Here is a 23,653-nt window from a genome sequence, read left to right as displayed (position 1 = left end):
GATTCCAAATTTTGCACACGGATAGCTCAGATGTGTGCCTATGTTCTTAGCTGCTTCCCCTGCCGTTACTGTACTTGCACAATGTACAGTTGTCCAAAATAACATGGATCTCCAAATATGGGCATAAAAGGGACAAGGACTGACAGATACAGAGATCTCCATATATGGGCACATAAATGATGTGATTTACGTTACACGCACAGACTTAATCCTAAGATCCAACACATTTGCCCATATTGGGCATATAAAGTAGTCCTAATTATAACATCAGGGATCTCCATATATGGGTATAAAAGGGACAAGCACTGACAGATACAGATATCTCCATATATGAGCACATTTGCAATTTACGTCAAACTGACTCGCACAGACTTAGTCCTACTGATGCCATCAGGGATCTCCATATATGGGCATAAAAGGGCCAAGCTCTGACAGATACAGAGATCTCCATATATGGGCACATACAGTATGTGTTTTAGGTCACAATGACATGCACAGACTTTCACATACATGGCTGTTTATGGTCGAATCTACAATCATATGGTGGACAAACTGGACATCACAGACACAAAGTCAGGTTTTATCAGTAAAACTTTTCACTGTGGATAACAATGAGGGCATTACTGACAACATTGTTTAAAGCTAACTCCTTTACTTATCCAAAGACAATCATTCAAACAGCCTTTTTTCACATTTAAAAATGTTACATTTCTATTATTACTACTGCTATAGACACTTTTTTAATGTTGCTGTTGCCCAATATTTTGCCTACCTCACACACTTTTTCTCCAACTATCTGGATTTATAGTACTGACAATGACAATTCTTCAACAGATCTGACATACTGTCATTCTGGATATAATTTCATGTTACAACTATTTCCTTTTTTATTTGTATGTGTTGCAACAAATACTGTCCTATATTAAAACATGACAATAAACCATGACATCTAATTGTCCACATGCATCATTCATATTCATTGCATTTCATAAGCATTGCTCAAATCTGAATTTATACTAACAAATGACCTTCATTCTTCAACAGATCTTTGCCATTTCCCTACTGAGACAACACACCAGGGGTGCCCGCTGACCTACTGGTCCAGGCGCATACCACTTAGGCATTGCAACTTAGGCATGGATGCATGGTGGGGTTGCCGGTTTGATTCCCGATCCGGACGACCTTTGCCGCTTGTCACTCCCCATCTCTCCCCCCATTTCCTGTCAGTCTACTGTCCTATGAATAAAGGCATAAAAGCCCCAAAACAAACCTTAAAAAAAAAAAAAAAAAACAACACACAAATGCTCCTAATTACGGCTTTGCTGTTTTGGGATGCCATTATTTGGATCATTATTTGGCTATAGAGTGCCACCATTGACTTCCGCTTTATTTTGAAGAGCCCAAAAGAGCCCCGGAAGCCACGATCTGTCCATGTTGGAACAAGTGTGATTCACTGTGCTCATGGGCGTCACACCAAATTCTGGGCCCTGGGTACAAGGATTCACTGTGGGCCCCCCATTAATGTTAACTATTGAAAAATAGCAGATATACAAGCTCACAGCGCGGCACCGAGTGCCGCACCGAGTGCCGCGCTGCGAGCTTGTAGATCTGCTATTTTTGAAAAATTGTGAAAATGTGAAACCTATGTTTCTATGTCAGTGGTGCTCAAACCTTTTCATGTGAACGACCCCAAAATTATATGTATTTAGCCACGGACCCCCATCTCAAAATATTTAGTTCCAGGGACACCCCAGAAGCAAAATTTTAGTTACAAATGTTCGCTTAAAAAATACATATATTCAAAGATTTGCACACATTTTCACGACTTTTCAAAAATAGCAGATCTACAAGCTCGCAGCGCGGCACTCGGTGCCGCGCTGTGAGCTTGTATATCTGCTATTTTTCAATAGCTAAAGTTACTAGGGCCCCTCCAACTTGGGCCCTAGTAACTCAGTCCCACTTTCCTACCCCTTGTGACGCCCCTGACTGTGCTTGCAGATCAGCCATCTTCAAATAGCTGATTAGTTATATGTGCTTGTTGTGTCACAATAGTGGGAGAAATATGTAACAAAAAAAGGCAAATGTGTTCACTTCCGGCAGAAAGCGTGAAAATTAGCATCTAAGGGTATTTTTGTGCGCTGAATTCAAAAATTGACGGTCCCAAGCACTTTTCCCATGGGATCTGGTGGCTCTCATTCACTTACCATACTAGGGAAAAAAGACCCCCCAAAAAATCTTCTTCAAGTAGCATGTGAGGGGTCAAACTAGGTGTTTTTCGGGATTCTGAATCCATTGCAAGCATTTGTTTTGCACGAAAAACATTCCTTTCCGAGAAATGGACACAACACAACTTTGAAAAGTGATGACTCATCACTAAACCATAGTTTGTGGGGTCCATTTCTTGCCCAAGGAATGTTTTTTGTGCAAAAAAAATGCTTGGAATGGATTCAGAATCATGAAAACCCCCTAGATAGACCCCTCACATGCTACATATAGAAGATTTTTGGGGGGTCTTTTTTTCCTAACCCTAACCCTATGGTAAGTGAATGAGAGAAAAGTGAATTTGAGAAAAGTGCTTGGGACCGTCAATTTTTGAATTCAGCGCACAAAAATACCCCTAGGTGCAAATTTTCACGCTTTCTGCCGGAAGTGAACACCTTTTTCACATATTTCTCCCACTACAATGAACCTTCTGATCATGGATGTGAAGATTCAGTCATTCTGTTAGGGAAAGAGTTTATGTTGCACACAGTTCTCTATAGTTGTTTGTGTACAACTTAGGATCTACAGTAATCTATCTATATATATTTACAATTCCATATTCATATTTTGTTAACAGCGCAGTCATCGAATTGGACGACGCCTTCCCCCCTCATCCTTGAGGGGGAATGAATACAAGCAATTTGGGGGCTGTAGATATGTGCCTGTTGGATTATTGACTGGACCAGACCAGCACCATGACCACGACTTGCAAAAAAAAAAAAATCCAGCCTCCAGTGTTTGTGTAGCTCTGATTTAGACTAAAGTGAGACCCAGCCCTGTGGCAGTGGCACAGCAGCACGCCCCTTCTGTCCTATTGGTGGGTGGTTGAACCCTGCCCAATTGTCTCATCAAGCCTTCTCACAGCAGCTTGACTGCACCTGCTGCTCGCCTACAACTTAACCTATGAGAACCTTATGGAAACCTTATGAAAACCTCTTCACGTAGGCCTATGTTATCTTCATTATTTATCTATCAAGAATCTGTCAAGTTCACCCCCAAGGCAGGGCCCTTAGCCAATGAAGCATTTGGGGGGCTCTCTCCCTTCCGACATGTCGCCACTACGGCAGTGAGTTCTTATTGTTGGAGTGGCAACACTTCCATAGAGGTTAAGGTTAGGGTAAGAGGTGGGGTTATTGTCTGTCGGAAAGGAGACATAGGCCTATGTCGGAATGGAGAGATGCACCCCTGCCATTTATCTATCAGTCAAGTTCTCCTCAACAGTGAGGTGCAGCCAAAGGGTAGATCATATGCCCATACATGGTGTTACTTGCGAGCCCACACTGTTTCGTAGGAATAGTATTCTAGTTTCTAACCTTATTCTCAGTAAAACAAATACAAGAATAAAAATCTCAGCGAGTTTTCCAGCGACTCACAAAAGCCTCAGTATCCACGATTTTCCTACGCCCCATAGTGCATTGCGCAGACGTTTGCACCGATCTTCCGCCGCCGATTTACAAGCTCACAACGGGTTGCATCTGCGACGCGACGTGAGCTTGTATGTCTGCTGTTAAACCCGGAAGTTTGGTCCTGATAGTCTCCAGTAAACCCCCGGGGAAAATTAAAATGACCCCAAACATGTTGGAAGTGAACTATCCCTTTAAACTCTGTTGATAGGCGCCTCTCCAAAGAGCACAGCTGGTTCCAGTTAAGTTGTAGTAATCAAGAAGAGGACCTCACTAATTAGACTCCACATTTTGTATGAGGTTCTCCATTTACTTCCCCTCCAACAATTCAGTGGTAACTAATGCAGTAAATGCACGTTAGCCTACTCCACACTACAGTTATTTTGACAGCAAAGTGAATCGTCGTGCTACTATGGTACGGAGAAGTATAAACGCAGCAATTTAGGACGTGCACGCTGCTGGCTGTTGTGGATGTGTGGTTGCTATAGCAACCTGGCTGACAGGTTGTGACCTGTGAAGGTACAAACTATGGAGGAAACGTCGTCCGCAGCGCTGCTGGACAGCACGGTCCTGCAATTTAACACTTATGAGGATTTCCTCCAGTCACACGTCTCTGCTCTGGATCTGTACTATTTAGAGGTAAGTCACTGTTTGACTAGTCTCGCGTAGCCAGACAACTATTCCACAATCTCTGTATGCTGGGAGCATTTGACCAAATTGCGGAGGCAACAGTCTGGCCACGCGAGACTACTGTTTGACCGCATTCGCTGAAAATGTAGGCCTCCCAGCCACGATAAAGTAGCCTGGTGTTTCTTGGTTTTTAGGCTAAACAAACCTAAACGTTGAATTAACGTGTTGTAGATTCTGAACAACTATTTCTAGATACTTGCTTCCCCCTCATTAACGGCTGAGTTTCGGGGCTTTTCATGGAGACAGACGTATCTACTGTACATGGGAAAAATAAGCTTAGTCTTTTAGATCTCCTTTTAGTAGACCTTGTACCAGTGAACTGTACCGTCATGAAACTGTACCTTTTCCTATGCAAACTTCTAATAAAGTCTTCAATCAATCAATGGGATACAGAATGTTTGTTGATTCAGTTATCCAATGTGGCCGCTAGGTGGTGGTCACTCACTGGTGAATGAATGAGGCAACAGGGGTCCATTCTCTACCCCTGGCATTATTATTATTATGGCATATTCTTTCATAAATGATCCTGAGAGCAGATTTTTACTTGCAGATCATGAACATACTGTACATGTTGTAGCTTTTAAATTATCATCTGAAAATGGTTGAAGATATTATTGAATTATTGTCAAAACTTCAAATCAAGAAGGAAAAGAAAAGCCAGTCACACTCTCTCATCAGTTTGGGGACAAACTAACAGCTATAATCTGTCCAAGTTTTGTAAAATTATGAGTTGTTTTTGTTTTTGTTGTTGTTGTCTGTGTGTGTGTGTGTGTGTGTGTGTGTGTGTGTGTGTGTGTGTGTGTGTGTGTGTGTGTGTGTGTGTGTGTGTGTGTGTGTGTGTGCGCGTGCGTGCGTGCGTGCGTGCGTGCGTGCGTGTTTTAATCCTAGAACTGCAGTTTGGTTTATGAAGTGGATTCTTCCACATTTAAACTTGTTTTCGGGAGAATCACGCCCAAAAGACATGTCATGAGCCCAGGCACTCTACAGCCAAATGAAACAAGGAGGAGTAGTTTAATTTAATTGTATTTCAAATCACTTGGGGTTATCACAATTCAATAAATGTGCCTAATACCAATTATGTCTCAATAACACCACTATCAATCAAGACAAAGTCATTTAATTTAACTTTATTTTTCACATGAGGGTCCTGTGGATAAAAACGATCGAGATGGAAGTTGTCCAGTGGTAGAAGTGCTCAGATTTGTTTTATTTAAAGGAGTAGTTCACACCCAAAATGGCATTTTTTTCTATTGATTACTCATGCCATGGAGCCTTGAGTTCAATAATATGTTTTTGTATCGGTCGCATTCCTAAGACAAAAAAATATTTAATAATAATAATAATAGTAAATTGGTCCCCATTGATTCCGGATGGGGACCCTTTTGGGTAATTTGGGTCCCCATCCGGAATCAATGTGGGTACATTTATTGTAATCAGATTATTGTCTTAGGAATGCGACAAATACAAAACAAATTGTAATCAATAGAAGAAAAGTCATTTTAGCAGACGCTCTTAATCCAGAATGACTTGATAATTGATAATACAATTAGCAAGGTAATTCATCAATACATCAACACCAATATATCAAATACATCTCGCTCTAGAAAAATAACATGGGGAGACCACGCACCTAATAAGTAGGTAAGTAGTCTTCCAACCCAGACTTGAACCCGGTTTACTTTCCTGCACATGTGTGGACATTTTTATCATTGAGCTAATAGAGCCTGCCCGCTTGCTCGGGGGATACATTGAATCTTGACCATCAGGTCAAAATTTGTGTCGGATGCAGCCGAATGCAGTCCAGTAGTAAGTAACCCCCAGTGTATCAGATGAGCTTTTGTTCCCCTCTGTGTCCAGTAGGTGTCACTGTGGCCAACAGTAAACATGTGCCCACAATGCTTGAACACCTGTGTCCACACAGGGAGGAGGGGGGACCAGCTCATATCACCCCCGGGGTCATCTGTAATAACTTGTGACGTTCTGACACAACACGGCCAGCCCAGGTCACCTGACCCGCCCTCTAGTAACTGATAAGGCCCTCCGTAAATCTGTGTTTTAGAAACCCAATTGTTCTGAAAGAGAAAAAAAAGAAAACGTATAGCCTAATAATGTTCAAGAACCTCCAAAGGAGGTTGTCAGTTTGGATATTATGCAATAAGTAGGCCAGTCAGTTTTCTGCGGGCGGCGATCATTTTATAGCAACCTAAGCCTGTCACCTGTGCTTTTTATACATGTGCATTGTTCAGTATTGAATGCTTATGCTCTTTACATTTTGATCGAGGACTTCTTTTAATCCATGACATGACACCGGTTGTAACACACAGGTTGTTTTCTTGTATTCTCCCTTCTTTTATATTCAGATTCTTATTTTCTTTCTTTCTTGTTTTAACTGCAAAAGTGAAGGCCTCCATAAATGACGATTTCACCTAAATTCTAACCCGTATTTGTGTTGTGACAATACATTTGATTGATTGATTGATTGATTGATTGATTGTCAGGATGAGGAGATGGCTCGTCAGCTGGTGGAGTTGGGCTACAGGGGCAGCGGTGAGGTCCTAAAGAGAGAGGAGTTTGAGGCCAGGAAGACAGCCGCACAAGCCTCCCGGCTGTCCACCAGAAGCCTGCACAAGAAGTAAGAAAACACTGTTCTGTTTTACACTGCACTTTATTACTGCACTTTACACACGTTGATGCTTGTGTAACAACAAAGCCTAAAGGACCAATCAAGATGAAAATTGTGCATTTTGTTATTATTTCCTACACCATTGTTCACTGCTGAGAAGTAGTCCAGTAAAAATAAAGCTGAGGTTGGAAAAAATTGTGTTATTTAGTTTTTCAACTGATTCTGACAGGAAATTAGGTCTACTAGCCACTAGCCAGGATAAAAAATCTACCATAATCTGCTCACTGCAAATACCCACAGTGGCCAAATCAAGTTGGGCTCCCATCGACTTTCTATACAGGAGGAAAATACCCAGAAAAAAAGTAGGATGTGCTTTAAGTAGGATGTGAGGGGTCTAACTAGGGGTTTGTCATGATGCTGAATCCATTGCAAGCATTTGTTTTGCACAAAAAACATTCATTGGCCCCAGAAAACGCCCACAAAACTGATGAAAAGTGATGACTCATCACTTTTCATCACTAAACCATCATTTTCTGGGGCCAATTTTAGCCCAAGGAATGTTTTTTGTGCAAAACAAATGCTTGCAATGGATTCAGCATCATGACAAACCCCTAGTTAGACCCCTCACATCCTACTTAAAGCAGAGTTTTTTCTGGGTATTTTCCTCCTGTATAGAAAGTCGATGGGAGCCCAACTTGATTTGGCCACTGTGGGTATTTGCAGTGAGCAGATTATGGTAGATTTTTTATCCTGGCTAGTAGACCTAATTTCCTGTCAGAATCAGTTGAGAAACTAAATAACACAATTTTTTCCAACCGGAGTGGATTTTTTTCCTAGAATTACTAGACTAAAGTGCTTGAGACACCGCCATGAAATTCAACGGGTCAAAACACCGCATTGATGCACCACACCGTCAAACTCCAACTTCTGAGGGTCGGTCAGTTTGTGCACTCTGCACACCGGGGGCTCAGCACACTGGAAGAGGGCACACCAGTGCGTTGTGTGCTCATTTTCGAACACACCCTTAGTGTCATTACCGTACGTACAAGCCAGTGTTAAATGTTCTGTTTCACGCTGCACTTTATTATGGTAACTATGGTTCTGTTTCACACTGCACTCTATTATGGTTACTACGGTTCAGTTCAGTCACTATTAGTATCATTACAGTACGTACACGCCAGTGTTAAATGTTCTGTTAAGTTAAAAAACGGCCTCTCTGATTGGCTGCTTTCGGGGGATAGGATTCCCCTCCCCTTTTAGTGAGCGGTAGGCTAGATGTTTGAACCCGGTTCGATTCCTGAGTACAGGGAACTGGATCAGTCTTCCTGGAGGCCAATGTAATGGAGTTAGTCCCGCCGGAAACCCATAGGTGGAGGAAAGTGCGGGGATTACAATTTACGGTTCTCCCTTGAATGGGTGGCGTGGTTTCCCACGCAGGGGGAACTGGGGGTTCGAATTCTGCCTGTAACATTGGTTCCGTGAGCTGTTCAGGCTTCCCGGGGTGGGTGTGTGTGGTGGTACATAACGGACTAGCCCTGCCGTAAGCCCATAAGCCTACAAATTCCCCCTCAGCTTTAGCGGCAGATGCTTGGTTTTCCATTTGGGAGTACCGAGTTTGAATCCTGGGTGTTCTGTGTACCTAAGTCGGTAGACTTGAGATGATCCAGCGTTGAGGGCTGCATTTCACTGCTATTGTTGTTGCTGCTTCAGATTGTTCTGCTTCTGTAGTTGGTTAGCTTACAGTACTCGCCGATCGCAAGATTTCCCACCCAGACTTTCTCAGTACTGTTGGAGCTGACGTGGTTACATTGGAGCTCGAAACATAGTGTCTGACCCCCTGCATGTATTGAACAGAGAGTACGAACTACTGCCATCTGGCAGAAGATATAGAACTCCAGAATACCAATAGATATAAGCACTCATTTGTTCCTATGTCAATTAAAATGTTAAACGATAGATTGAGTAGAGGCAATGTACGTTAGGTGTGGGTGCAGTATGTCTTTTTCTGTTTTTGGTTATTTGTAATTTTGTCTTTTTTTTTGTCTTAAGTGTTTTTATGTACAATGCAGATGTGGCTCTGTCTCCAAGACAAATTTCTCCTGAGGGAGACTAATAAACTTGAACCTTGAACCTTGAGGGTAAAAATCATGCATATATGGGGTGTAACCATAGAGTATATATAAAATAGAGAGCGGACCGGCCCCGCCCCCACTATCATTTCAATGCAAGTGCTCAGTGGCGTTTTGAAGCAACGGCTACATGCTAGCATGTAGCTAATCCAGGTGCATTCTGGGGGAAATTGGCCACTACCTAGTGGCCAAAAATGACGTCACGCTGCTCTCCGCTCAGAGGAAGGATTGTCTGGAGTGGAGGGGGCGGGGCCAAAATGTGCGTTTAGGCTGCAGTTCCAACTTTGGCCACCATCGGGGTTGCTTCAAATCTAGCCCTGGGTTCTGGGGGCTTGGGTGTAACGTTAAATAAATCATCAGCCAATTCTGTGAAAAAAAAAATAAAAAAATAAAAAAATTAAAATAAACTAGGACACAGACCCTGTGTTGAAGACCTAAGAGTCGATCAGCTATTTTCGCAGAATGTTCGGTCCCCAGAATTTGGGTTTGTTAGGGTGGTTACAAGGCACCTGTTCAAAAGATATACTTTAAAAACAGAAAGATGTTTGTCCACACACAAGGAAAAGCTCCTACTGCGCCTTTCCTGGCTCTTTATTAAGTGATTTTCATTGAATTGCATTATTAATCACTGCGTAGCTTGTCTTTTGATCTGGTTGCTCAGTAGTAACGGGCTGGAAAAGCTTTTAATAACAGAGCGTTGCTGGGAAAGGCATCACTTGCAGAGAGAGTTTACTGTCTGCTTTCTCTGCACCCAGGGGCGTCACAAGGGGTAGGAAAGTGGGACTGAGTTACTAGGGCCCAAGGTGGAGGGGCCCTGGTAACTTTAGCTATTGAAAAATAGCAGATATACAAGCTCACAGCGCGGCACCGAGTGCCGCGCTGCGAGCTTGTAGATCTGCTATTTTTGAAAAGTCGTGAAAATGTGTGCAAATCTTATGTATTTTTTAAGCGAACATTTGTAACTCATACATTTTGCTTCCGGGGGGGGGGGGGGGGGGGGGGGGGGGGGGGGTCCCTGGAACGAAATATTTTGAGATGGGGGTCCGTGGCCAAATTCATATAATTTTGGGGGTCCTTCACATGAAAAACTTTGAGCATCACTGACATGGAATCGTGGGTTTCTTGCACACATTTTCAAAATGTTTCAAAAATAGCAGATCTACAAGCTCACAGCGCGGCACTCGGTGCCGCGCTGTGAGCTTGTATATCTGCTATTTTTCAATAGTTAACATTCATGGGGGGCCCGCAGTGAATCCTTGTACCCGGGGCCCAGAATTTGGTGTGACGCCCCTGTCTGCACCGGGATGTGGATGTAGACATTATTTCCAAGGTAATTAACCAATGATACTGATGCAGTTCCTGTAAGGGAAACACAGTGAACGTGGCCCTACATTATTCTGTGTACATTAAGGGACGGCCTGTAGAACATCAAGTTGGACTTTCTTCCTTTACACCATACATGGGCAACTGGCGGCCCGGGGGCCACATTTGGCCCCCACCTTCAAGGGGGCCCCACCTTAATGCGGCCCACAGGTTAATACCGGAATATTGATATATTATTGATTACAGCTGTTACAATTCCAAACATGACCTGCTTTAATTCCTTCAGTCAATATTAGTAGCTTATAGGACTAGTATAGTAGTAGTTATGTTTTGTTATGTCCAATTATGTATTTGTATTTAAGTTCATAAAGTTATCATGAGTATATAACTATGTGTTTGATATTAATTCAAAATGTTACATGTCAGGATTCCAATTCAAAAATATCAAAACGATATTCAGGATTCCAATTCAAAAGAAGCAAAAAATAGCCGATCTACAAGCTCAAAACGCATCGCGCTGCGATGCGTTTTTAGCTTGTAGATCGGCTATTTTTGCTTCTTTTGTATGAGATACAAGAATGACAAAGTAGGACGTAGCAATATGCATTGTGGCCCTCTGGAGTGAAGGTGGAAATATAGTGGCCCTCGCCATCATCAAAGTTGCCCACCCCTGCTTTACACTATGTGCTGTCACGGAGCTTCCCAGACTCTGCAATCTCATTGTGTAATTTTTTTGCCTGGTAGCCTCTCTATGCCTTAGCTTTGGATGCCCCCCTCTGGTCATTCATTTTTAATGGCCAATGGGGGTATCGTAGCTGTCGGGCAGAAACTCACCCCCATAAAATAACGCCCTATACTTGATCACACTACAGCGTCGCACAAAAACCTCAAGTAGCAGATTCTCAAAGCTTGTAGATCTGTTATTTTCATTAGTGTGACTATATACCAGTGTTTCTCAACCACTGTGCCTGGGGACCTTTGGTGTGCCCCTGAGAAGGGTCAGTTGTGCCCCTTGAAACTGCTTGAAAGCCAGTATTGTATTTATCATGTTAAAAATGATTTAAACTAGTGAAAGCAGTCGATCTACAAGCACAAAACGCCTAGTGGTGCGAGGCATTGTGTGCTTGTAGATCTGCTGTTTTCACTACTGTTGTGCGACAGCCTTGTATGATGAAGCTTTACTTTGCGAAGAAACGTACAATTTTGAAACTTGGATATACAAGGTTTCTTCCCGACAGTGACGATATTTACACCCACCGTATTATGTTCGTGTGCCCACGGATTCTTGGGACATGAAAAGTGTGCCCATGCAGAAAAAAGGTTGAGAAACACTGCTATAGACTATAGTAGTAGACTATATAGACTATAGTACTTGTCCGACTGTATTCCATCTTCCATCGTCTCCTAAATAAACAATTTCTTGACGCCCTATTTTCCACGCTACTCCTCCCACAGCTTTGGTGGCACGCTCTTGGGCCATATGTTAAATCGACCGGCTTCATCGGGACACGCATGCATGCTATTTTGCTAAGAGATACGTTGTATCGTTTAATTTATACACATTAATGTTAATACATTTTCTCCGTTGACTTTAATTAAAAGTTCAACATTTCCCAAATATGGAGATGGCTGACATCATAGATATCTGACATCATAGACCACATGAGATGGACACAGTATGTCCATATATGGGCTTTCCAAGATATGGGCTTAATATTTATGACATATAGCCTATGGGCATAAAAGGGACACAGAGATCTCCATAAATGGCCATTAATTTATTGGTGAATTTATTAGTTTTCCCCATTGACTTGAATGGAGAAAATTCAAATGGTAAGCCGAAATTTGTGTCACGGCAACCACACTTGCAATTTCCATTTGCATCTTTCTAGTTACTTGCGTGTCACTTACAACTAAGGGTTCATAAATATAGATAGTCATTATAGTGAGGGAAAGTTAGCCGATTGCTACATCAATCTGGGAACTAAATCTAAATCAATAGCTTTCTTCACAAATGTGTTCATAAAGGTGTCTACTATCATCTCTGAACTTTGTCAAACCTAACTCCCTTGACATACTTTGTGGGAGCCAATCAAAGTTGATGGTATCCCGAGGGCCTGGGATTAAAGGGGGAAAAATAGAAAATGGCCAATATGAATGTATGAGGTGTGTAATTAGGGTATTTTTGGGCTGCTGAATCCATTCCAGCCATTAGTTATCAGTAAAAATTACTCCATGGCCATATTCTGAGAACTTTAGCCAAAAATAGCAGATCTACAAGGCAAGCTCACAACGCCTCACAGCGCGAGGCGTTGTAAGCTTGTAGATCGGCTATTTTCGGCTAAGAGCTTTGGTGTAGAGAGGAAAAAGAGCAGACTAAGAGTACAGAGTGAAAGGTCAGGTTTATTAAGTATTGACAGTTAAGGTGGTTAAATATCTGAAAACACAAATTGACATGAATCCAAAATACACTGATGATGGTGCTGTCAAACAATGAAACTGTATGGAATCTATGAAAAGGTTGTGGAGGTCCCTGCTTCATCTCTCTCTCTCAACTAAGGGGTCCTTGGCCCGAAAACGTTGAAGACCCCTGCAGTATATGAGGTTTCAACCTGACAGAGACAATGTACATTATATCCCTGCTTCAGCGTGTAGATCGTCTGTTTCTGCTAATAGTCGTACGTCGGTAACCATGCATAATAGTCAGTATTTGTTTTTTCAAAAGGCTGAACCCTGCTTGGCAGTGTAACGTGCTTGAATAACTTGTTTTAGCAGATTTCACATGCAATTTGGATTCTTGCTGAAAACGGCAGAAACCTGTAGGCGAACGCGAGTTGTCGCAGAATACATATCACACATTTTTGCCCTTTTGAACTAATTAGAGGCGCCTGCGTATCGCTTTCCCTCACATTTGACATGGGGGGGGGGGGAGAGTGCCTCGACAGGACGGCAAAAACATGCGGTCCGGGCCACAGACATTTTCAATCAGAAAGGCTCGGGGACAAGCCTTTGGGGGGTGGTGGTGGGGGGGGGGGGGGGGGGGGCAGTGTGTCCCCCTGCCCTGTTTAACCCATTCAGAACGGGTACACAATTTGTGTTTCATTATTTTATGCTTGACTATTGAAAAATAGCAGATATACAAGCTCACAGCGCCGCACCGAGTGCCGCGCTGCGAGCTTGTAGATCTGCTATTTTTGAAAAATCGTGAAAATTAGAATTTTGACACGATTCTATAAGTGTCTTTTGAATCCTTCTAAGGTTTTTTTGAAAAACCTATATTTCTATGTCAGCAATCTGGATAGCCATCGTCAAAGAAAAGGTCCTTTTCACTCAACTGGAGCTCAGTTAATCTGTTCTTTAGAGACTACCATGTCAGTGGTTCTCAAACCTTTTCATGTGAAGGACCCCCAAAATGATATATATTTGGCCACGGACCCCCATCTCAAAATATTTAGTTCCATGGACCCCCCAGAAGTAAATTTGAGTTACTACAACGTTCGCTTTGAAAATACATAATATTCAAAGATTTGCACATATTTTCACGACTTTTTCAAAAATAGCAGATCTACAAGCTCGCAGCGCGGCACTCGGTGCCGCGCTGCGAGCTTGTATATCTGCTATTTTTCAATAGTTAAAGCAGTCAATATGCCCAGGCCTAAATGGGTTAAACCAAGGCCCGCTCCTTCCTCTGTGGTTTGTGATTGGATTTAAAACCCATCTGACCCTGTGACCCAGTGTTGTGGTTCCACTGTGAAAACACAGAGGGCCCGGGATGCAGTGTACCACCTGCACAGAAGGGGGGGGGGGGGGGGGGGTCCAGGGGGGGTCCGGCACAATCGCCCCTCTGTTCTGTATAAAGCTGGACCGCTCGTTATTGCCCTGCGGTCAACGTATAAGCGGGGCACACCATTACAGTTCTTACACAATGCAATTCTCAGTGTCCTGTCATGAGAGATATTGTTTTTGTTAACATAAGTGTTAACGTACATGTTAAATGCTGTAGCTCTATATTCCCATAGCAATTTACCTTCTGCAGAATATTGCTTGATATGTTTCTGATTCTGATATTGAGTATCTGTCTCTCCAGCTCTGAAGTAAAACGGAAAATGCTTTAAAAATACTTTTCGTGTCGTTATATAAATGTTATCCAATCAGGTGAGGGAGCGCATGACACAGGATAACATTGGAAGTGATGAATGAAACGAACAACCAAACAATGATTACTATCTGAGTTCAGGGCTTAAAAACAAAAAACTAAAAAAAAAAACTAAACCAAAAAAACTACAGTAACATCATGTACAGTTTGTACACCTTAACTCTTTTACCGCTTTGGACGTTCCCGTTCGCCCCATTTTTCCCGGCGGCGCGATGCCAATTGTACGTTCTTTGGCTCGTTCTTTTGTACCTTGTTTTGATGTCTGTAAACTGATGAGGGGTCGCGCGGGTGTGTACCGTAGAGACAGCTCCCGTAAAAGTGCTCTCAAAAACCCACTGGACGTTAGCATCAATGGAGTAACAACACTCTTCCTTGTTATTTTCTCTGGGTCTATTGCTCTGTAGCGATTGAGCTGTCTTGACAGACAGTAGCCTACCGCGGCCATTTCCCATTAATTCTTGCATGAGGCTGCCCTCTACTGCTAGTATAGCGAAAGTACACCTATTTAAGGAGAAAAGAAAATAATAATGATGAAAAAAAAATGAATACATCTTTGTCTATAACATCGCAAAGGTAAGGTGCTTTTGCTGGCACAAAACCCAATAAATAAATAACAACATCTGGCAGTAAAACTGTTAAGATTCCTGCACTAGAGAGGGATTTATGGCTCTTTGAAGTGAGCCGGATCTCTGGGATCCGTTCCTTTCAAAGAGCTGTTCAAATGACTGTCTCATTTTAGTTCCTTTAGTTATTTAGTTACTTTGTAGATTTTGATTATAATTACAAATCACTTCAACCTTATATACATTTTGGCCATATATACACATTTCCGCCATTTGAAAATAGCCGATCTACAAGCTCACAATGCGTTGCGTTGCATAAGGAGTACTTAGAATAAGTACTTTAAGTATTACATTTTGATAACAATACCTTTGTACTTTTAGTCTTTTACTCAAGTACATTTTAATTCCGAACTTCTACTTGTGGCAGAGTAGTTCTACATTGCAGTACTTAAGTAAAGATTTTTTTGTACTTTTCCCACCACTGTTCATTAGAAAGGAACGGCTCCCTGTACTGCGAACCGGATCCCATCGTTCATTTCAAGAGCCATTCAAAAGACTTGATTTGTTCGCGAACGCCCCTCCTCTATCCTGCACACTCTGGGTTCAATCGACACTTGAAGGAGGACTCCACTGTGCACTCGTCCGCTTGCGAGGCCAATTTTCCTCCCTACACTGAATTACGGTAGTGCTGTAGCTGTCAGCTAGTATCGCCTTTACACTCGCAGCGTTTTCTTTTATATATATATATTCTTTTTAGATCCTCTTTGAACAAACCCTGGGTAACGTTCGTCGGGGAAAATCAAAGTGACATCGCAGGCGCACTAAATATTCTTGCACCTGCGGAGCCGTCAACTCCTGGCCGGGAGCGGCTGGTCCTGCTGCTTCTCGGGAATGACTTTCTCTCTGGCCCTGCTCTGCTCCGTAGGCCTTAACCTATGCCTCCCATAAGGCCTGCCTTTCCTCAGCGCTCTGTCCTTGTGCACTGTTTTTTCTCTCCATTCCTTTCTTTTTTCTTTCTTTTCAGCCGCCCCTCCCCCCACCACCACCACCACCACCGCCGCTCTCTCTCTCTCTCTCTCTCTTTCTCTCGGAGAGCCCTTTAGTGGCTGCAGGTGTACAAATAGAGCTGTTTTCAATTAGAGCGCTAACCTCGCCTGTAGCGTGCATCTGATCAATGCATGCCCCTGCACCTGTGGTAATAAAATACCAAGGGAGCGGGGGAGAGATAGCGCCGTGAATGCTAATCAGATGTTAGCCCCGTTGTTGCCCCGGTTCTTTTTTTTTGGGGGGGGGGGGGGGGGGGTTGCTCCCTTTTTAAAAGACAGCACTCGCTCGCTCGCTGACAGCGCAGGGTTGGGAAAGGCTTTGCGTCACACAAAAGGAAGAATGGATAGGATGCTTAGTCACTCACGTCACGAGGTTGTTGAGTTAAGGTTAGGTTTGTGTGCCACCGCTCCTGGGGGCAGTACTAAGGGAGCATCACACCTCATCACACCACACCACACCCCTTGCATGGTATCACCGGTTACACGTCTCCATTCCGACATGTCTCCTTTCCGACATCTAACCCTATCCCTAACCCTAACCTCTATGGAAGTGTTGCCACTCCGACAATAAGAAGTCAATGTCGGAATGGAGACATGTCGGAATGGATAGCACCCCCCGGTATCACCATGTTTCGGGGGAATAGTACAAAAAAAGTGGCCCTCTTGGATGCCTCTACATGAGTGATTCTCATTTCAAGCACCCACAGTTTGATTGCGACCACAGGTCGCAAGTTACTATGAAAACCTCCACCAGCTGTCTGTCAGTCAGTCTGTCAGGGATTCTCTGACCAAACTTTTATGATACCCTCCGGTCCGGTCATGGTCCACCCTCTTCTCTACAGTGGTGGAAAGAAAGTACTCTCAAATGTTTTACTTAAGTAAAACATATCAGTTCTCAGTGTAGAAACACTTGTTACAAGTAAAATTCCGGTAATCAAAATTCACTTGAGTAAAGGTATAAAAGTATTGGCATCAAACTATACTTAAATGTACCAAAAGTAAAGGTACTCATTATGCAGAATGTCCCGTTTCACAAGTTATCAAAATGTCTAAAATGTACCATACATCTTTTGAAGATAGCAGATCTAAAACGCATTGTGAGCTTGTAGATCGGCCATTTTCAAATGGCCAAAATGTATATAGGGCTGAAGTGGGCTGAGGTTTTGTGATAATCACCTAAATTTAAAAAACAACAACAAAAAAAATAAACAATGTTTTCTAATAATTGTGTGGAGTAAAAGTATAATTTCTGCCTCTTACATGTAGTGGAGTAGAAGTAAATGTAGTGATCATTGGAAATAAATCCAGTAAAGTAAAAAAATGCCTCAAAATTATACTTACTTTACATACAGTACTTGATTAAATAAATGGTTAATGGTGCATTTATATAGCGCCTTTACAGATTACATTCACCCCTTCACACACACATTCATACATCGATGGCAGAGGAAACCATGCAAGGCACCAACCTGCTCATCGAAAGCAACTAGGGGTTCAGAGTCTGGCTCAAGGACTCTTCGACGCTAACTCTGGGGGAGCCCAGGATCGAACTGGGAACCCTTCGGGAACCCTCCGTGTTCTAACCCTACACTCTAATCCTGAGCCACTGCCGCCATATTAACTTATAGTTACTTTACACACCACTGCTAACTAACAGTCCTCAGCGCTAACGGCTAACACCCTGTCTTGTAGTGAGCAGGCTGCACAGCTGGTGCTGACGGCCGCGTCAGAAAGGAATCAGAGGTCAAACTACCTTTTTCTTTACTACTAGTAAGTGGAGATATGACAGGAAACAGGGGGAGAGAGAGAGAGGGAGAGAGAGAGAGAGAGAGAGAGAGAAGGGGAGTGACACACAGCAAAGGTCATCAGAATCGGGATTACGAAACCGCTACAAGCTGTCGGGCGGCATTAGAGCCTATCCGGCTCTATTTTGATTGAGGCGTGACAAAATGCTGTTTGGCTGTTTTGAGTGGCCAAACAGCATTTGCACAGCAAAATTTTGATTTAGTTTTAGTCATAGTCTTTTGAATAAAATATAATTTAGTTTTAGTCATGTTTTAGTCACCTGAAAAGTTTTAGTTTTAGTCTAATTTTAGTCGACTAAATATCATAAGATTTTAGGCGACAGTTGATTTAGTCAACTAAAATGTATTTTGGCAGGCCTTGATGGCATCGTAATGACTGATTTTACACTTGGTTGTGTACTGAAAATAGCCGATCTACAATCTCACGCGTTGTGAGCTTGTAGATCAGCTATTTTCAGCACGCAACACCTGAGAGCAACCAAATATAAAATGACTATCTTCAGCACTAGTCCCTCCCTAACGTTTTAGTCTAGTTTTTATTTTGTTGACAAAATTGTCAATATATTTAGTCTTAGTTTTAGTCATCACAGCTTAGTTTTTATTTCGTTTTTATTTCGTTTTCGTCAGTGAAAAGAAATGGCGTCATAATTTTAGTCGACGAAATCAACACTGGGCCAGAGGGCGCCCGGTGCAATCCTTTCTATAAATTCACAAAATCTGTGTGCGCGAGTGACTCCAAGCAATCATCAGTTTTTGTCATCATAGCTTAGTTTTTATTTAGTAGTTATTTAGTTTCGTCGCAGTTTTAGCCGACGAAAAATCACCAGTGCGTTGAAGTGTCCTCTGGGGTGCCCTTTCAGAGGGGCACGCACGGCTCAGCACATTAAAATAGACCAAAGTCAACAAGCGTTGAGGCCAATCATCACAAAGCTCACAGGATACGGCGTCCAGTACCTGAAACCTTCCCCCGAAAGTTTCATTCAAATCAACCGCTAGTCAAGTCAAATCAAGTCAGTTTTATTACTTTTGTGTAGCACATTTCATGCAGGTGCAAACGCAATGTGCTTCACATTAAAATTCAACAATAGAAGCAAAATACACCAAAGCAGCAAAAATATACAGTGACCACCCTAGCCTCACACATGCACGCACGCACACGCACGCACGCACGCATGCACGCATGCGCGCGCGCACACACACACACAACCCACTCTTTTTTGTGCTCTTGTATAAGTAGCTTGTTATTCAATATTTAGATACTTGATATTTATTTGTACAGACATGCCCCCTCCTTTCTCCTACCTATAACCTCACAATGTGTCACACTGCTTGTAGATCTGCTATTTTTGAAAATTGTTGCCATATGTTGACAAATCGAATTCTCTTATTGGGGTCCCTGGCTTTTTTATTTTATTGAATTTTTTTCAAATGGGGGTCCACGGCCGAATCCATATAAACTTGGGTGTACGAGATGATCGTGGGGAATGGGAGCAATAGACGTTTTCCTAGATAGATATTGATGCTGCAGTGCAAACTTTTTGACATTTTATCGTCTAATCAGGCTTTTGGGAACACCCAAGACAGTTTTTGAATTTCTTCATTCAGTATTCAGATATTTGATATTCATTTCCCCCATGTTGCCCCCTTCCAGGACCTTCCTATACAAACCCATTATAACTTCAAACTCCATTTTAACCATAATGGATTCAATGAAAACAACTGTCCTTTTTTCTTGTGACTCCTAACACCCTCTGAATTGGTGAGCAGGCCGTGTTTTTTCAATAACTTTGATTATTTTTCAATAACTTTCATTTATTTTTTATTATCTTTTATTGTATTTTATACTTTTAATTTCCCCCAAAAATTCATAGAAATCAATGAAAAATGTTATCGAAAAAACACGGCCTGCTCACGTATTAGGAGGGTGTCAAGAGTCACACGAAAAAAGGACAGGTGTTTTAATTCAATCTATCACAGTTAAAATGGAGTTTGAAATTATAATGGGTATTTGTATAGGAAGGTCCTGGAAGGGAGCAAAATGGGGGAAATGAAATGAATATTAAATAACTAAATACTGAATGAAGAAATTCAAAAACTGTCCTGGGTGTTCCCAAATCCTGATTAGATGATAAAACCAGTAAGACTCCCTAATCGGGAGATAAGCGACCGTAGGTGGCTTATCTCCACAAATAGGGCCAAAATGTGTTTTTCCAAAATCTTCCTGATCCATGTTGATGACATGAGTGTAGTGATATTCGTGATTTTAGGGCAAAAACCGTAGGAGCAGTGTCCAAAAATGTGTTTTAAAAATCGGCCTGAAGGTGGCGCTAGAATAGGGCCATGTGAGAAATGAGGGGTGGGGTCTCCGCGTTGCCTTGGCGGACGAATAGGTACCGGCCCCGGCTCTCCCGGACGCTCCTAGCCCGAGTTACGGCATTTTATGTGCGCTGCAGTGGCAGGGGGTCCTCCACTGGGGGCGCCACCACTTTTGCATCCGTTCTGGAGCACCAGGAGTCGGTGGTCCCCGGGAATTCCCCGCGAGCAGCCCCGTTGGGGTGGTCATTTGGTCATTTTTGCACATTTGGTCATTTTTTACATCTGGGGGTCCCCCTGGGACCTGGGGGTCCCTGGGGCTCCGGGGGTCCTTGGAGGTTGTAGTTTGGCAGGCAAGGAGTGTGTGTGTAAAATCTGGCATGGATCGGGTCAACAGGTGCGGAGATATAAGCAGGGAAAAAGTGTGACGTGTGAGCACATTTGGTCATTTTTTACATCTGGGGGTCCCCCAGGGACCTGGGGGTCCCTGGGGCTCCGGGGGTCCTTGGAGGTTGTAGTTTGGCAGTCAAGGAGTGTGTGTGCAAAATTTGGCATGGATGGGGGCAACGGTTGTGGAGATATGAGCAGGGCAAAAGTGTGACGGACTGACTGACTCACTCACTCACTGACAGACAGCCGGTGGAGGTTTTGGTAGTAAATGCGACCTACGGTCGCAATGACAAAAAACGATTTTGAGTGTTTGCATTTTCAATCATTTTACTTCTACTCCACCACTGGCTGCTGTTTACACCGCGGCAATCGCGGCGGCGCTCTCTACAGGGGAGCGCTCAGGAAAACGCTCTATAGTACTGTACTCTACATCTGTGTGTGGTCAGCTAGCTTACAGTAGGTACATTGTGACTCTGAGAGTCTACTGTATTATGATGGTACCATTTGGGAGCGTATGCTGTAGATTGAAAAGCACAGAACCCTTGTGGTTCCCCGCTGAAGAAAGACAGTTAAATTGTTTGTCCGATCATAATATCGTCGTTGTCGGGTGGAAACCTCGTTTCCACCTAGTTTCAAATTTGTATGTCCTTTCGCAAAGTGAAGCCCTGCTTCATCGTACAAGGCCGTCGCACAAAAGTAGTGAAAACAGCCGATCTACAAGCACACAACGCCTCACTGCGCTAGGCATTGTGTGCTTGTAGATCGTCTGTTTTCACTAGTTTAAATCATTTTTAAAATGAAAAATGCAAAACGAACGGTTTTGGACATACAAGGTTTTCACCCGACAACGACGATATGTTTGATTAGTGTGGTTGCTATAGGCAACACAATATTGTTCTATGACTATAGGTCAGAGAACTTCTATGCTAAAAACATGCCCCAATATTTCTGGAATGTAACAGTAGGAGTGTCTTGTGTCAAAGAAGAAGGTCATGGTCTGGGTCAGTTTTGGCTGTAAGTGAACCAGTAACTTTCCGGTCATCGCAGAACCTGTTAGTTTAATACAGGTGTCGGAAAACTGTCAAAGGTCTAAAAAGAATACCTCATGGCTTTAAACAGTTCCTGTTGTGGTTTGAACCCAGGGAGGGACGTGCAGAGAATGTTTGAGAGGCAGGGGCTGAAATTTCTAAAAGGGCCTTTTGGTGAAGATATTGAAAATAGCAGACCTCCAAGCTCACAACGCGTCGCAGCGCGACGCGTTGTGAGCTTGGAGGTCGGCTATTTTCAGTACTTGATACCACACTGAACTAAGCATAATCAAGTCAATAGTAATACTGGAGATGTGGCGTGACGGCATGGATTTCTACACAGAGAGGGCAATTATTTCAACATAAGATGCTGCATTCCAAGTTCAGGAGAGTTTGGACGAGGCACTTCCCTTGAATGCTGCCTTCAGGTATAGCATGGAAACAGGGCATTTGCATTTCTTTCACCATAGTGAAAACTGCATTCATGGTCTGGGGAGAGCTGGCACTTTTTACAGACAGATAAAAGGGCAGGGGCTCAAGCCCACTTTGATGTCTATGTGTGCACGTGCCTGTTTGAACCCCTAAATTGGTGCTCTGTGGCTGTATTTTCTCGTTGTTTAAAAACGTACATGGACCCTTTTAGCAGGTGCCCCACCGCATGCAGCTGCTGTCCCTGCACGGCACACAGCCCCAGTCAGACACTGGATTCAGTCACCTACTAAAACAAACAGGCTCTATCCTTTTGTGCCAAAAGCCAGTGGTTCCCAGTGGTTTGGTGCCATATACAGTAGTCTACACCTCCTAAAAACAGAGTAACAGAAGCTGTCATTTACATTCACGTAAATATATTTTAAAATGTCACTTCTGCTAAGCAGAAAGCTAAATGTGCTCAGATGATTTTGATTTATATTAGGATAAATGTGCACGAATATAAAAACGAAACGGAAGTGGGGAGACGGATTCACTTCCGCTTTATCGCTTCTCATGCCGGATACGCATGATTGGACAGGAGTTTTCACTAGTTTTGTGCGACGGCCTTGTATGATGAAGAAGGGCTTTACGTAGCGAAAAAGCTTACACATTTGAAACTTGGAGATACAAGGATTCTGCCCGACAGTGACAATATACTTTTATTTATTTTTTATTTTTTTATCCCACGATTTTTGTAACCCATTTTTTCACCCGGTGCCAATTGCCTAAGCTGTGATCCTGGGCTCTACTCTCCCTCTGCCAACCTGGGGAGGGCCCCGAACTGAGCTCATGCTTCCTTCAATGCATGAGGAGTGAGCAGGCCGCTTCTTATCACCTGACAGGGGGAGCTTCCCCGGTTGGACGTAGCGCGTGGAAGGAACACGTTATTCCAACCAGTTCCATTCCCCTCCATCAGGCGCCCCGGCTGGCCAGGGGGAGGCTTTATAGAGACCAGGATTACTGCATGTTTTTGTGAGGGTATCTACCCTAGGAGACACGGGGAGAACATGCAAACTCCACACAGAAAGGCCCTTTTGCCAACCCCACCTAGGGTGTGGGCACTGATGACGCGGAGGAGGGAACACGCCCCCAGCACCCACAGTGTCCCCCGGTGGGAATCGAACCCAGGACCTTCTAGCTGTGAGGCGACAGCACTACTGACTGCGCCACCGTGCCCCCTCGTGACAATATACTTGACTAGGTACAGACTCGGCGAACACAGCCTTGCAATAGAGAAAGGCCGACACAGACAGACCCCGCTCCCAAGGGAAGATAGCACTGCACACAAAATGTGGTAGAAACAGAGCTACACTTTCTAACCACCTGCCCACTGTACCAAGACATCAGAGACACATACTTCCCACAGATTACACACACCCGAAGTGAATTTGAAAACTCGACCAATGATGAAAAACTCCCATACCTACTGGGAGAAATACAACAATGCGCGA

General features: G+C 43.3%; 1 protein-coding gene across 1 annotated transcript in view; it reads left to right on the top strand.

Moving 5' to 3' along the window:
- Positions 1-4,193: 4,193 nt before the first annotated feature.
- The window catches only part of cfap299 (cilia and flagella associated protein 299), a gene marked incomplete at both ends in the record, with an annotated part of 144,306 nt that continues 124,846 nt past the window's right edge, over positions 4,194-23,653 (top strand). The window contains 2 exons of the mRNA XM_080738766.1: positions 4,194-4,304; positions 6,854-6,987. Of these exons, the coding sequence (XP_080594892.1) occupies positions 4,194-4,304; positions 6,854-6,987 (245 nt within the window). The remainder of the gene's footprint in view (positions 4,305-6,853; positions 6,988-23,653) is intronic.

Source organism: Nannobrachium achirus (assembly GCF_963921795.1).
Source record: "Nannobrachium achirus genome assembly, chromosome: 12".
Lineage (NCBI taxonomy): Eukaryota > Metazoa > Chordata > Actinopteri > Myctophiformes > Myctophidae > Nannobrachium > Nannobrachium achirus.
The sequence above is the reverse complement of the archived record's forward strand: the minus strand, read 5'-3'. Positions and strand labels throughout refer to the sequence as shown.